The 17,129-nt window shown below is 35.8% G+C and overlaps 1 protein-coding gene across 4 annotated transcripts in view; it reads left to right on the forward strand.

Moving 5' to 3' along the window:
* ANKRD17 (ankyrin repeat domain 17) overlaps positions 1 to 17,129 on the forward strand; it is a 183,961-nt gene that overhangs the window by 135,349 nt on the left and 31,483 nt on the right. For all 4 annotated transcript variants that reach the window (XM_025384928.1, XM_025384929.1, XM_025384931.1 and 1 more), the window contains 6 exons: positions 1,924 to 2,066; positions 2,587 to 2,800; positions 3,347 to 3,522; positions 4,801 to 4,963; positions 7,610 to 7,705; positions 9,922 to 10,038. In XM_025384928.1, coding sequence (XP_025240713.1) covers positions 1,924 to 2,066; positions 2,587 to 2,800; positions 3,347 to 3,522; positions 4,801 to 4,963; positions 7,610 to 7,705; positions 9,922 to 10,038 — 909 coding nt within the window. The remainder of the gene's footprint in view (positions 1 to 1,923; positions 2,067 to 2,586; positions 2,801 to 3,346; positions 3,523 to 4,800; positions 4,964 to 7,609; positions 7,706 to 9,921; positions 10,039 to 17,129) is intronic.

A 17,129-nucleotide genomic window follows, 5' to 3' on the forward strand; every position in this document is an offset into this window, starting at 1 on the left:
ACATAAGTGCCGGAAGATAGGGCTTGGTGATCCTTCATTTTATAAATTAAAAAAAACTGAAATCTATTAACAGTGATAATATAGGCATTTCTTTTTTCATAATTTTTGTTCCCTTATATTTGGAATAGATATTATATGCATGGATAGTTAGATACACTTATTACTAGAATACTCCACACAAGAGACAAGGAGCCTGGCCTGTGCCTACTGTTTTGTTTCTTCTACTTGTGTCACTTTTTTCTTCTGTAATTCATAGTAGGGGCAATAGGTAGGTTAAAAGTATTATAAGCCAAATATTAAGATAGTGAAAAATAAACTACTTAATTTGATAAATTATTTCTACTATTCCAGAAAAAGTAAAAATCCCCATAAATCCCGGAAAGCAAAATTTTACTTTGACTGAAATTGTCAATCATTATTTAGCTTGAAAAAATACTTGCTTTATATAGGAACAAATTTTTTCAATATTGAGTCAAGAAGAAATTAGTTGATTTTCTTTATTTAAAAGTAATATTAAAGCCAATAGGACACTATAATTTTTATAAATTATGTATTTTTGTTAAAATGTAACAGATTAAGTTATGACAATTGTAGAAGTATGTTAGGGTAATAATTTTGCCTATACACACTTTGTTACTTTAATTTGGTGTCAGTAGAACAGGTAAGTATTTTCAAGTGATTAATAAAATGTTGGAAAGTCATTTTACTATAAAATCATACATTTTTGTTGTATATTGGATGTTTTGGGAGCAGAACAGTTCTCTAAAAGAATTGAGAAAATATAATGTCATTGAGGAAACTTGAGAAATTTGATTAGAGTTTTCTACTATACTGTTTATAAAATAGCCTAATGCCATATTTTTTCTTGTTTTTATAACCTTGTCACCATAGGCGACCTAGTCTTACTTGCTCTGAAAGCAAAAAGTGATGGAAAGAATGTGATATCTAAAACTGGCTGAGATATCTAAAACTTGCTGAGATGCAAGATAATGCACTGTTCATTAACATTCATTATTTGCCAGTTAGTATTTTAGGATATAATATTACTAGTAAGAGCAGGGATAAGAGCTATGATCTTGAGCCAGTCTTGACTTCTCTATATCTTGTTTATAAAATGAAAACGAATATTGTGTCAAAGGATTGTTTAGGCATTAAATGGCATAGTGGACAATGATTTATGAGTGGCCAATTAGTACTTAAATAAATGCTAAATATTTTTAGTTTCAGGAAATGCAATTAAGATCCAGTGGGATACAACTACACATCCACTAGAATGGCTAAAATTGAAGACTAGCAATAACAAATGTTGCCAAGACTCATGCTACTAGAACTCATGCATTATTGAAGGTTGTACATAGTACAACCACTTTAAGAATAGCCTGACAATTTCTTACAAAACCATTCACCCAGAAATTCTGCCAGTAGGTGGGACCTGAAATCTAGGTAGTGAATGTATATAAGGTTTTTCAATGTTGTGTTAGGAAATTTTCATAATGTTGTGAAAATATAGGACCTTTTATTCCATGTTTTTAAAATATTTACTGATTGAAACGTTTAAAAATATGTTAAATACATTCACACGTATAATATGAAACAATATTGTCCCATGTTACTCTGTTTTACCGCTTTGTGGTGAAATAACAAATATTGATTTCCAAAGCATGTCACAACATTTTCAGTCCAGACCTTTCATGAACACACTATACCATTTTAGTAGATTTCTACATGGATTTAACTTGAGTAGGCATTTCTTTGTTGGCTTCTAAGACCTCCTGCTATCAGGCTGGTTTTGTGCAGAGCATGAAGGAAGAACTTTCCCCTTCTTTTGTTGTACAGTATACCGGAAAAAGAAATTTAAAAATACACACACTTTGATAATTTGTCTCTCCATAAGAAAACATATTTTTTTCTATTTCTTTTCAGGTGGTGGAGCTATTGTTAGCTCGAGGAGCAAATAAAGAGCACAGGAATGTTTCCGATTACACACCTCTAAGCCTGGCTGCTTCTGGTGGCTATGTGAACATCATCAAAATATTACTAAATGCAGGAGCTGAGATTAACTCTAGGCAAGTTGTATTCTCTTTCTGTAAGCCCCTTATTTAGTAAGACTGTTACAGATATTTGTAGAACACCTATTTTTTAGTGCCAAATTTAGTAAATCCCTTTATTACAAATTTGGCATTCAAAGTATTAGAGATTTTTCACATGAACTTTATGTAAGTAATTAAAACTGGACATAGAGCATGAAAAATAGTGAGTACTATTTCTTATGATACTAAATGTAAACATCTTAGAAGCTTTTATTAAGCAAGCTAATACATGCTTTAAGATTGAAAGTTTATCCTAATAATTTATTAATCACCTTCCAGCCCAAGTCATTATGTTGAGTGAAATAAAAAAAAAAAAATTCTAATAAAACATTTCTAATGGAGTCTTGGTAGTATCTCAGAGAATTACTAGGATTGAGAATATTTTAAACAATGCTGCAAAATAATCTTAGATTGGAATTCTGTATCATCTCCAATTTTTCTATGTCATTTAAAATGTATATTTTTCCATTTGTTTTCCCCATACCTGCACCCCCAGAACTGGTAGCAAATTGGGCATCTCTCCTCTGATGTTAGCAGCTATGAATGGGCATACAGCTGCTGTTAAGCTCCTGTTAGACATGGGCTCTGACATAAATGCTCAGATAGAAACCAATCGGAACACTGCGCTTACCTTAGCCTGCTTCCAAGGAAGAACTGAAGTGGTTAGTCTTCTGCTTGATAGAAAAGCAAATGTTGAACACAGAGCTAAGGTAAGAAAAAGTCTGAGATTTACACATGACTTTATTGCTTTGATATTTAAGATGTATAGTAGCAACATGTTGATTATAATTTTAGTGCTTTCTAGTAACATTTATCTCCTATGGATATAATTAATTAGAAATCATTCTGTGTAACTCAGTCAAACATTAACTCTTGAAAATACCTGAGTGATAAATTTTTATAGGCAACAGTGACAGTAGGGTTATCAGCTGAAAAAGAGAGACTATTTTGAAAAGGAAGGGAGTGGAACATTTATTGAGTACCAGTTATATGCCAAGTGCTTGCATCGTAAATATATTTTTTCTTTCTTTCTTTTTTTTTTTTTTTTTAACAATACCATTGAGATTAGGTAGAATTATTTTTTTTTGATAGATCAGACTGTAACTCGAAGGAGCTAATAAGGGTCAGTGATTAAATTTAGTTGTGAATCTTGATAACAACTGTATCATATTCCTTCTTCAAATTATTATTCTTCAAAATTTTAGATCTTTCCAGTCTCTTATGTGTCGTTACTTTTAATCTTACACTAAACCTAGACTGGTCTCACACCACTAATGGAAGCTGCCTCTGGTGGATATGCGGAGGTGGGCCGAGTTCTCTTGGATAAAGGTGCTGATGTTAATGCCCCTCCAGTTCCTTCCTCAAGAGATACAGCTTTAACCATAGCAGCAGATAAAGGGCATTACAAATTCTGTGAGCTTCTTATTGGCAGGTATGTTGTTACCATACCCTTCATATATGAACACAAGTGTTACTAGTGATTACCATTTTCTCTGGGCAGTTAAACTATTTAAAAAATCAAATGTGATTATTTCTTCTTTTATAAACAAGTGCTTTTTTCCCCAAACCTACCCATTGTTTTCCAGCCATCCAGAGCTATGCTACATTGTCTGGTTTGTTTCTGTGTAACCTGGAAATGTTTTTCTTTGATTCTTGTCTACATTACTTTTAGTATCTATAATAACAAGCTATTTGAACATCCATCTGTTATCAGACATACTACATCCCCTATACACAAGTCTTAAAAGTCTGGCAGTGATCTAAGGCTTCATTATTCATTTTCTTGTTCTTTACAGCAATTAAGGCTTTTAGGTGTGGTTATGGGACTATTTCAGATAATCAGACAGGATCCGGGGTACTTTTTCAGTCATGTAGAAGTTGCCTGCTAGTTTTCTAAAGATGCTTGTCTATTTAACTTGTTTTCGTGCAGTCTCAAAGACCTTTGCATGGTACTCTAAGCAGTAGTATTGGGCAGTAACTGCTATTAACTGTTATTAACCTTGGGTCTTCTCATCTACATCATGCCCACTGAATGAATGCTAAACCTGCATGTTATCCTTAACATAACTACAAAAAACAAATTGGTATCCCTAATTGGAAAAACTCCAAAATATGGAACTTTTTGAGCCCTGTTATGACACTTAGCATTTCAGACTTCAAATGTTGGATTTCAGATTAGGAATGGTCAAGCTGTATGTGAATACAAATAATCTGAAACAGTTACAGTTGCCTCATAGGATATAGTTTGTGTAGTATAATTCTGAGAGCAAGACATATTTAAATATTTGAATATTGAAAACAATTTTTATCTTTACAGGATATTTTCACATGTTAATAGTTAATTTTTGTTACTGTGTCATTTCATTCTATTTAAGACAATGCTAGGCTAGGTGTGGTGACAATGCCTACAATGCCAGCACTTTGAGAGCTTGAGGCGGGAGGATTACTTTAGCCCAGGAGTTTGAGACCAGCCTGGGTAACATTGGAAGACTCCATCTCCACAATAAATTTAAAAATTAGCTGAGCATGGTGGCATGGGCCTGTAGTCCCAGCTACTCTGTAGGCTGAGGTAGGAGGATCATATGACCCCTGGAGGTGGAGGCTGCAGAGAGCCATGATCTCACCACTGCACTCCGGCCTGAGTGACTGAGCGAGACCCTGTATCAAAAAAAAAAAAAAAGACAATGCTATCTGTATCATTGGTTTTTAGGGGAGCTCATATTGATGTACGTAACAAGAAGGGGAACACTCCATTGTGGCTAGCAGCAAATGGTGGACACCTCGATGTGGTTCAGTTACTGGTGCAAGCAGGTGCAGATGTGGATGCAGCAGATAACCGCAAGATAACTCCTCTTATGGCAGCATTTAGAAAGGTATAAGTCTTTCATCCTCATTTACCTGGATGTTTTTTTACTTACACTAGGAAGTACATGGCTTAATGATCACTAAAGACTCATTTTGTGCTTTTGCAGCTGTGATGAAAGCAATAATATGCAAATAATTACTCTGATGGCAACGTTAAATGTAGATGTATACAGGTTTTGCAGAAAAACCATTAATTTTAACCTTATTGGACATCAGAGCTAAGTAAACTTTTAAAAAGCTGTTCTAAGTAATGTTTTCAAAATCTAGTTGCAGTCTTAATCTTCACAAAGTGTAAATCCAATTAAGATACATAAGTAAGTACCTCCAGATAAAAAATATCACTTAAATTGGTTTTTTTGGGGGGGCGGTTTGTGCCAGGCACTGTGGCTCATGCCTGTAATCTCAGCACTTTGGGAGGCCAAGGCAGGCAGATGAGCGAAGCCCTGCCTCTGCAAAATTTATAAAAATTAGCTGAGCATGGTGGCATGCACTTACAGTCCTAGCTACTCAGGAGGCTGAGATAGGAGGATGGCTTGAGCCTGAGAGGCAGAGGTTGCAGTGAGCTGAGATTGTACCACCGCACTCCAGCCTGGGTGACAGAGTACGACCCTGTCTCAAAAAAATAAAATTTGTTTTTATTTCGATTATTGACTTTAAATACTAGGAAAAAAAATGAATTAAATAACGAAAATGCCACTACCAGCATTTTAAACTACTGAATTTCAAGTATATTATATTTAAAGGTAAAAGTATGAATTCTGTGAAAGTGAAACAAACTTTCTCTTTTTGTACATAGCACAGAGCTGTGTATAAGTAATTTGATTTTATTGTTTGTTTGATAATCCATTGATCTCTTAAATACAGCTTTAATTTATTATTGGGAATATCACATTACTGATACAGGGATTATAATTTTGAGTTTTGTCATTTGGAGATATGTAGATACAATTTCCTGTAGATGCCAAAATGTTGAAAAATTTTAATAAATAAATTGCGATAAGCTATCTCTTCCTTTTTCTCCTATTACTCTCTCTGACTCCTGTTCTTTATTCCACCCCTTCCCTAGATATTCTGGACTACCAGTGACTCTGTATTTTTGACTCTATATTTTTGTTTCTCAGCAATCAAACTTATTCCTTCTCACTGGCTAGCTGCCTCTTCTCCAAGCAAGCTAGCATATCATTATCAAGTTAATCTTTCTAACCACTCTACTATATTAGAGAACCTCTTCAGGAACCTTTCTGTGTCTCCCCAATCTCTGAAATCATTTGAAATCCAATCGTAGTTTGGTATTCAAAGCCACCACAATTTAGTGCTTGTAGAGTCTTGTCTCCCATTAGAATCCCTAATGTGGAGAATTATCTTCTTGCTTGGTCTTTTCTTTGTTCCTGTCTCTCACATCACCTTTGTTCTCATCTCGTAGAATGACCATGTCTGTCTTCATTTTTCCAAAGTTACTCATTAGTTATAATTTAAGTCTCTCCTTCTGCCAAACTCTTCATCCTATTTGAGTTCACATTGAGATCTCAAATCTCTAGAGTTTGTACAAGTTTGACAGTCTTTATCATTCATTGGGAGAAATACATATTTTTATGTTATTACTCTATTAGAGTTATTATTTTTATTAGTTATTACTCTAGTATCTCACATGCTTATGTCTTTCCAAGCAGTGCTTATCTTTTATACTCTTATTATTTGTTCCATTATTTCTTGAGTACCTACCATGTGCAACTGTGGGCTAGAGTACTATATTATATAGAGTGCAACATAGAATATGTATATATAACATATACTATGTTATGTAGGGTGCAATATGGAAAGGTAAGATCCATACCCAAAGTTAGGCAACTGTTTGAGTTGTCCCATATTAATAACTTAAACACTGTAGAAGTGTTTGAGAGATCCTTAGGGAATGATGCAAGTGGCATTTGAGCTATTCATTTAGAGAAAAGTTTAGAAACATGCAGTCTAAAAGGAAGAGATAGAGGCAATAGAAAAAATATACTAAAGATTAACAGCTGTTTATCCTGATTGGCTAACTTTAGACGTTGTGTCAGAAAGCAACAGTGTGGGCTAGAGAAAGTGGGAATGGCTCTTAAGAAGTAGGAAAGGGCAAGTCTAAAGATTTTGAACTTAGATACCGACCTGTGTTGCAGTGAATAATCATAGCTTATTCTTCATGAAAGTATATATTCTTTCACACTACCCAGGACAGTATTATACATTTGTTTTTTATCTGAAGGAATGAAAAAACAAAATTATTATTTTTGCTCTTTTAATCCTCAGAATTGAAACTAGACTCTCATATTTAGGGAGTTAGCAAAGAAAAAAATAAGAATTCCTCCCCCGCACCACCACCCTTCAGACATATCCCCTACTCTTCATATTGATTTTGGGATTATTGGTTTTTTTATTCAGAGTTGTTTAGAATTTTAGCTCATATTATATACTTTTTTTTGGAGGGTAGGATGAGAATGATCAACGTGGATTTAAGTCACTGGAACCAAAGCCTGTCTCTTTTTCATTTATAGTGTAAATATACAATGTAGTCTTCACTTTGTGGCACTAATCTTGACTGTTAAAGTTAGTTCAGGCATAGATTAACTGAATTGTTAGAGTCTGTTTTCAATCTGACATTGGTATCTATTTTTTAGGGTCATGTGAAGGTGGTGCGCTACTTAGTCAAAGAAGTCAATCAGTTTCCATCAGATTCTGAATGTATGAGATACATAGCAACCATCACTGATAAGGTAATACGTTGTTCACTGTATGAGCAAGGGACTCTATTCAGTTAATGTATCTTCCATTCTAAGAAAAATTTTTAGTTTGAGTAGTAAAGTGTAATATATAGCCATTTTATGTATCTAGTATTTGGGAATGAAGTGTGCGATTTAAGAGATTCTCGCCAATTATTTACTTACCTAATGAATCAATAAAACATCCTCTGCTATAGGATTATCTTATCTTTAAAAATAATACTTGAGGCCAGGCGTGGTGGCTCAAGCCTGTAATCCCAGCACTTCGGGAAGCCGAGACGGGCGGATCACAAGGTCAGGAGATCGAGACCATCCTGGCTAACACGGTGAAACCCCGTCTCTACTAAAAAAAAAATACAAAAAACTACCCGGGCGTGGTGGGCGGGCGCCTGTAGATCCAGCTACTCGGGAGATTGAGGCAGGAGAATGGCGTAAACCTGGGAGGCGGAGCTTGCAGTGAGCTGAGATCCGGCCACTGCACTTCAGCCTGGGCAACAGAGCAAGACTCCGTCTCAAAAAAAATAAATAAAAATAAAATTAATACTTGAAGCCAGGCACAGTGGCTCACCCTTGTAATCTCAGCAGTTTGGGAGGCCGAGGCAGGTGGATTGCATGAACCCAGGAGTTCAAGACCAGCTTGGGCAACATGGGGAGACCCCATCTCTACAAAAATACAAAAATTAGCCTGGCATGTTGGCGTGTGCCTATAATCCCAGCTACTTGGAAGACTGAGGCACAAAAATTGCTTGAACCCAGAAGGTGGAGGTTGCAGTGAGTCAGGAGTGTGCCATTGCACTCCAGTCTGGACAACAGAGCAAGACTCTGTCTCAAAAAATAAAATAAAAATTAAAAAATTATTGAGCTAATTTAATTTTTATGTGAACACTAAGTAATTCAAAGCAACATGTTATTATTCATTAGGGCTGTCTTCTATATATTTATGTTTATGTTTATCCAGACTGATACCTATATTGAGAAAGCATTGAATCCAATAGATTTTTATTTCCCAGTAAAATGAACATAGTACTTTTAATCATGAGCAAGAAGTCTTGAGCGTGATGTAAAAGTTAGGGTAACTTATAGTTTTAACTAAGTTTTAGAATGAATTGGCTAGGAATTTTGCAGGAAATGTAGGGAAGATAAAATTGAATCCTATTAGAGATCAAATTGAGACCTCCTGGAGACATACATTTTGATTTGGAGTTTACACTAACACTTGAATAAAATCCTAACACATGCCTCTGAAAACCAAAGAGGCCGACAAATCTTAAAAATGTCTTCTTATTACGTTTACACAGTTGCTATTTCATAATAGTGAACAGCTTTTCCCTATAAGTTTTAATTTAAACTAGTTAGGTCACTGTCTTTCCTAGCTCTAGATTTGTCCATGACAATTAACATTCCTATGTATTACAGGTTTTTAGGGGCAGAGAGGGAGATTAAAAATAAATATTTTTAATAATACTAAGAATAAGACTGGTTTAGTGGCACACAGCTGTAGTCTCAGGTACGCATTAGTCTCATGTACTTGGGAGGCTGAGGTGAGAAGATCGCTTGAGCCCAGGAGTTAAAGGATACAGTGTACTATGATTGTGCCTATTAATAGCCTCTGTATTTAAGCCTGGGCAACATGGCAAACCCCTATCTCTAAAATTAAATAAAGAAAAATGTTATAAGAATAAGAAAGTACTGTTTTGCTGTCCTAAAGTGTGACTTGAGAATGAAATCACTGAGAAAATTATATAAGTACATGTGTCTGATTCCTTTATAAATGTTTCTTATACATGAAATTGGAGCAACAGAGCTTAAATATTTGAGGACATTTCTCAAAAAATTTTCAAATCTGTTTTCTTTGTTGACATTGACTATTTCCTTTATCCTATTAACCAGCCAACATAAATTATTGTAGTTCTGTTTGCTGTACAATTTCTTATATTTAAATTAGAGGATAAATGATTTTTGTTTCTAAAGTGCCTGTTAAATGGATATTATTTTGAAGAATAACAAAAGCTGCTCTTTGATTCTTTATTTGTATATATTCCTAAATATACTATGTCAATTATGTTTTTATTTGCACACCTTTTTTCCCCCTTTCATGGATCTTTATTGCTTAGGTTTGAGTACCTTACTAAAGATCTTCATGTTTTTAGGAATTTCTCTAAGTGGGAATTGTTCCGTGAGCCTGGAAACATCTTAATTTTGTATTATAGGAGATGCTGAAGAAGTGTCATCTTTGTATGGAGTCAATAGTACAAGCCAAAGATAGACAGGCTGCTGAAGCAAACAAAAACGCCAGCATTTTGTTAGAGGAGTTAGACTTGGAAAAGGTAATAATAATCTTTACATGTGAAAACTACCCACTTTTTTCCATCTTGTTTTCTCTTCTTTTGATTTGTAATCCGTTGTTTTTTTGTTTTGTTTTGTTTGCTTTAAATTATGTACATGGTTTCTTTCTACATTTGGCTCAAATCGTGGAGAGAATTATGAGTACATTGAACATCATTAAAAGCTTCTCTTTGTAATGAAATTAACAACATTTTGTTATAGGAATTGCATTGATCTGGAAGTCAGAAAACTTAGCTTCTAGTTCTGGATTTTAGTCTTATCTCAGCTAATGATCTCTTAATCCTCAACCACATCTGTTGTTTTTTGATATTAGGCCTTGTAATGTATTGCCAGCAGGTTTATCACAAGTACCAAATGCACTACCAAGGCATAACCAACCAGTGAAATACAAATCTTGGAATGTCTAATGAGTACACTTTTTAAATGGGTGACTTCTCTTGTACTTTTCTCTTTCAGGCAGACTACAGCATCATTCCCATCTATTCCCATGGGGAGTAAAATACACCAAAACAGCATATAGTTTGGACAGTCTTATAGCTTCTGCACTCCCCTTTTCTGCCACATTTTCCCCTATAATTCTGTACTGTAGAACTTAATTGAAGTAATCATAGGAAAATAATTGGTTTGACATTGAATATTATGGAACTGCCATATCTCATCTTTTATAAAAAGGTCAATAGCCAGGCACAGTAGCTCACGCCTATATTCCCAGCACTTTGGGAGGGCGACGCGGGTGCATCACCTGAGGTCAGGAGTTTGAGACCAGCCTGGCCAACATGGCAAAACCCCATCTCTACAAAAAATACGAAAATTAGCCAGACATGCTGATGCATGCCTGTAATCCCATCTACTCGGGAGGCTGAGGCAGGAGAATCACTTGAACCCGGGAGGCGGAGATTGCAGTGAGCCAAGATCATGCCACTGCACTCCAGCCTGGGCAAAAGAGTGAGACTCCATCTCAAAAAATAAATAAAATGTTTTTAAAAAGGTCAAAGTGCTGTAAAATTTAACATGTACTGTTTAAATTTATAAAGGATATGCAGTGATAATTATGCATATGCATTTTTTGACTTGTTAGCTACATTCTTTTTTAACTATACTTGCTTTATTAAGCTCTACATTTTATCCTGCATTAATATGAATCATTTGAAATACTTTATTCTAATTTAAATTTGAAAATACTGTTTCCTGAAAAAATGTATTTTATTTTGGAGGCTCTTCATTTTTAAAAATTTCTGGTTTATATTCTGAGCAAATTAAAATTAGCTTTTTTGGCCATTTAAAAATGTTAAAAGAATGTGAGTGCATTAAGAGATATAATGACCACTATAATTACTACTTGACCTATTTTTATATTCACTACCTAACATTTATTTAATGCCTGCTAAATACTAGGCAGTATAATTGGGCCAAGTTGTGTGATAGAATATATATTTGATTCTTTAAATTTTTGGTTTTTTATTATAACAGTGTGCTCAGTTTAAACAGACAAAGATAAGAACAGTTGCCATCATTTTAAAATAACTGAAGTTAGAAATCTGATATGATTGATTTAAAATCTTTACCTCTGCAATTGCCTCTAAGACCTTTTAAGACCCTGCAATGATCCACCGACCCACTCCACTTCTTACACCTCTCTGGCCTTGTTTTTTGTTACTCTTTCTCTTAGTCACCTTGCGCTATCCATACTGACCATCCTCTTTTTGTTTGTGCTGTCAGCAGCATCTTCTGTGAATGTCCCTTAGATGTCCTCATGTTTTAGTTTCCTCTTCACAAGTACTTTTCTGCTCTTCTCTGCTTTATTTTTCTCTTTTCAACATTCTAAATACTGTATTCATTCAAAATACTTAATTATCTTGTTTGTCTCTCTCTACCACTAGAACATATGTGCCACAAAATAGTGTCTGGCATGTTGTAGGCACTGAATAAATATTTGTTGAATGAATAAATATTCACACTTATCGTGATGGTGTACTTTTTTAAAAAAACAGAATCATGCAAACATATTACTCTAATACTTGCTTTCCCCCTCTTAGTAACTGATGGATATTGTCATTTGATAGTGATTTTAAGTTACTGCAGAATAGTCCATAATAAGTTTGTTTCCAGTTTTTTCTCACGACAAATAAAGTTGTAATAAACACCCTTATACATATTTTTAAAATATTTTGCTCCTTTTATTTTTATGAAGTAAGTTCCTTCATGTAGGTCAACATACAGTAGTTCCTTTTTTTGTGGTTTTGCTTTCCCTATGGTCTGAAAATATTAAATGAAAAATTCCAGAAATAAACAATTCATAAGTTTCGTGTTGCATGCCGTTTTGAGTAGTGTGATGAAATTTTGCGCCGTCCTTTTCTGTCCCACCTGGGACATGAATCCTTTTGTCCGGTGTATCCACTTAGTAACCCTCAGTTATCAGATTGACTGTTGAGGTATCACAGTGCTTGTGTTTAAGAAACCCTAATTTTACTTAATAATGGCCCCAAAGTGCAAGAGTAGTGTTACTGGCATATTGTTATAATTGTTCTATTTTATTGTTATTGTTGCTTATCTTTCATTGTACCTAATTTATAAATTTTATCATGGGTTTCTATGAAAAAACATATATATAGAGGGTCCAGTGCTATCCAAGGTTTCAGGCATCTACCAGGGATCTTGGAACGTATTTATTCATCATGGATAAGTGCCCGATAAGGGGGCACTAATGTATTTTTAGTTTAGTAGATACTTGCAGAATACTTTCCTAGTACCATCAGCAATACACCAATGTCATTTCCTTGTATTCTTGCCAGCCTTATTTAACCTTAATAGTTATACTTTCAAGAGCTTTAGTTTTAAGATAAGTGAAAAGAAGCTTCTTTTAAATGTCATTGTGTATTTTTCCATAATATTGAAACCAAAGGTAATGAAGAATTCTTAATCATAAATTAATTCCATCTAAATTGATTCCTCCACATGCATTATATACTTTTATGTGTAGTTTTGAGTGAGCATGGAACATATGTAAAATTTTAAATTATACAGGAGCCACTTTTTTCCTGAACGACAGCCCATATTTTTATTTGAAAGATTATCAGATTGGGATATTAGAGTTTGGTTCACTATTTTTTAGTTATAATTTACATCTCGGAAAATGTACCTCTTTAGCCTTCTGAGTTATATTACATTCTGGCTTCATCGCTGGAGTTGGTCTTGACTGGTCTGAGTTGAGATTCTCCATACGTAAGTTATTCCTTGTATAAAAGTGCTTCTTTGGTCAGTCTTTCTATTTTGGAAAATTTGGTTTATAAAAACTGCTGCAGTAAGCTGGGCATGGTGGTACATGCTTATAGTCCCAGCTACTCGGGAGGCTGAGCCCAGGAGTTCAAATCTGACCCGGCCAATGTAGTGAGACCCAGTCTCTACAAAAGAAAAAGAGATCAGTGGCCATTATATTAAGGCACCAGATTTTTTAATACTTATTCAGTAAACGTTTATTTATTGAGCATTTACTAAGTAGAAGAGTCCCTGCTCGGGAGTAGTTCCATCTGGTCAAGCTATGGAATCTTCTTAACAGTTAATTACTTGCTCTCTTAGAACATTAACAACTAAGTTATGTTCTTGTCTTGGCTGTTAGAATCCCTAGCAGGTATTTTAAACTTACATTTTTGATATAGTTATTTCACCCCCTTCACTTCATTTTAGTTTTTTTTCCTCTACCTTTTTTTTTTTTTTTTTTTTTTTTTTTTTGGTAAACTTTTAGGGAGCTAGGTAATAGTATATTTTTCAAACACAACCTATCCCATTCTCGGTTTCACACATTTCATTCTCGGATTATTGCTTTCTATCTTTTCAACTTTACACCCTCTAGAATTCTACTTTTAATAATCCTATCAACACCACCTACCAATAAATGGTAGGAACCATTTATGTCATACTACCCTTTCGTTATTCCTTACTCCTCTCTTTCTTCTTATTCTCACATGAACCTCAGTAACTAAATGTGTCAAGAAAAAACAATCTTCACGACTAATTTTACTTGAAATATGTGACAACGAACCCTTTTATGCTGACCAGTAGCTATACTAGGTTTCCCTAGCCCTTTAATGCTGACCAGTAGTTAAAATGCTGCATTTCCTTAGTTTAATTTAATCTTCCGTTCATCTAGACCACTGTTTCTTACTTTCTCCCTTATCCTAAGAACTCCAGCACCACCTCTCTTTCACCTTCAGTAGGTGACCTTGCATCCTGAGAAAATTGAATCATCGGAAGAAAACTTGCAAAGACTTTCCCTACACCATCTATCTGCCCACCAGTACCTGCATCTCCTCTTCTTTACCTTTAATGAGAAAATGGAAGCGTCAGAAGAAAACTTCCAAAGACTTTGCCTACCCTATCTATCCACCCACCAACATCTATACCCATATACTTCCTACCGGTGACTAGATAAACTTTTTTTTTTTTAGACAGAGCCTTGCTCTGTCCCCCATGTTGGAGAGCAATGGCGCGATCTCAGCTCACTGCAACCTCCACCTCACAGGTTGAAGTGATTCTTCTGCTTCAGCCTCCGAAGTAGCTGGGATTACAGGCATGGGCCACCATGCCCTACTAATTTTTGTATTTTTGGTAGATATGGGGTTTCACCATGTTAGCCAGGCTGGTCTTGAACTCCTGACCTTAGGCAATCTGCCAGCCTTGGCCTCTCAAAGTGCTGGGAATAACAGGTGTGAGCCACTGCACCCGGCCTAGATAAACTTTTGGTAACCAGTCCCTTCATTGTGTACTAGATCCTATATGGTTTCTTCTTCTCAACAGCACTGTCGGTAGCAATTCTCTTTTCTTTCTCCTATTTTTTCCCTCTCTTGAATGATTCTCATCAGCATACACACTTATATCTCCAATCTTAAACACAGAAAACCTTTTGACTTCAACCCTCTTGCCTCAGCCTTTTAGCTACAGACCCATTTCTCTGCTTCCCTTTGCAATAAAGATCCCTGAACCGCCGCTTTCAGTCACCTCCATTTTTTTCCCATTATCCTGAATCTGTTCCTGACAGGCTGGCTCTCACTCCCACAACTCACTAAAATTATGCTTTTGTGGTTTCCAGTGACTTTCATGTAGCTAAATCCAATGGTTACTTCTCCTCTCCATCTTTATCTTACTGAATAAGTAATAATATTTGATATACTCTCTTCACTTGGCTTTAATGCCACTGCAGGCTCTTTTTTTCCTCCTACCTGTCTGGATGTTCCTGTCTCCTCTTGCTGGTTCCCTCTTCTCCCCTACCTTTTAGTGAAAACCCTTTTGACTCGTTACATGGTCTTCTTTATCCACTGGTGATCTTATCCTGCCCACTAACTTTAAAGGTACACCAGTTGATCCCAAATGTGTACCTCTAGCCCAGACTTCTTTGCTAAACTTCAGTCTCATATAATCAGCTAGCTACTCAACATGTCCATTTGAATACCTAATTAGACATCTCACACTTGATGTGTCCAAATATGAACTCCTGATCTTTGCCCACCCCAAACCCACAACTCTAATTGCTCAGGCCAGAAACCTTGAAGTCATCCTTAATTTCTCTCTTTACTCCATTGTATTGAAAAATCTTGTTACCTTTGCCTGAAAATCAGTGGGAGGTGGAGTTGGGAGGATCACCTGAGCCTGGGGAGGTCACTGCAGTGAGCTGTGATTGTGCTACTGTACTCCAGCCTAGGCAACAGTGTGAGACCTTGTCTCAAAATATAGGTATATAATCTTAATCACTTCTCACCATGGTTCAAACAATTAATTTAATCTCATACTTGCATTAGTCATTTAACTGGTCTCCCTGATTCCATCATTGCTTGTAGTTTATGTAGCACTCTGAGTGATCCTCTTCAATTACCTAAATCAAATCATATCACACTTCTGTTCAGAGCCCGACAATGACTTTCCATTTCCCTCTCAGTAAAAGATAGTCTTTCAAATGCTCTGCAAGGCCTTAGGTTATCAAAGCCTCCGGATACTGTTCCCTGAAACTCATTTTCTACTGTTCTTAGCCATGCTAGCTTACTTGAATATATTGGGTCCAATTCTAACTTAGAGCTTTTGTACTGGCTCTTCTCTTTGGCTGACATATTTCATGTCCTTCAAGTGTTCACTTAACTTCATCTCATGAGGGGTACACTGATTACCCTATTTAAAAATCAAAACCCCCCATTTGTCTCCATACACACATTTTTCATCTCGCTGCTTTTTCCCCTTTTTTACATTGCACTTATCACCTTTTAACAAACTATAATGTATGCGTTCTATTTATCTGTATCTACCCTCCTCTAACCAACTAAATGTAAACTTGGTGAAGGCAGGGATGTTTTATCCGTTTTACTGATGAAACTAGAACCATGCATAGCATATAGCAAGTTACCAGAAAATTTTTGTTGGATCTTCTCCCTACCTTCCTTTGAAACTTCTTGATCTCTTTCTTCTGTTGATCTTACTACTCTTTATTGAGAAATGAAATCTTGATGCTACCTTTAGGTTCTCACTTATTTTTGCCTCCCATTCTTTACATCCAGTCAGTGAATTAACTTGGTAAGTTAACTTAGACCAGTATCTGGCACATATTCGACCCTCTATGTATTGGCTGTATCAGCACTGTCATCATGATCATTATCATCATCACTACCATCACCTTTTATTTAGCTTTGGCAGTCTCTGTGTCTGCCTTCTGTTCCATCCACTTCCTCTCTGAGTGGTCACTTCTCACTCAAAATTTTGCATTTGGCTTCTTAAAAGTCTCCCTGTGTGTGTGTGTGTGTCCCTCTCTTTTGTCTTCAGTATTCCTTTTCTGCTCCACTGTAACTTCCAGTTTCACTTTTTTTTCTTTTTTTTTTTTTTTGTAAAGACAGAGTCTCGCTCTGTTGCCAGGCTGGACAGCCGTGGCGCAATCTTGGCTCACTGCAACCTCCGCCTCCTGGGTTCAAGCAATTCTCCTGCCCTCAGCCTACCGAGTAGCTGGCACTACAGGCATGCATCACCATGCCCAGCTAATTTTTGTATTTTTCCTAGAGACAGGGTTTCACCGTGTTGGCCAGAATGGTCTCGATGT

The sequence above is a fragment of the Theropithecus gelada genome, chromosome 5 (genome assembly GCF_003255815.1).
Source record: "Theropithecus gelada isolate Dixy chromosome 5, Tgel_1.0, whole genome shotgun sequence".
Lineage (NCBI taxonomy): Eukaryota > Metazoa > Chordata > Mammalia > Primates > Cercopithecidae > Theropithecus > Theropithecus gelada.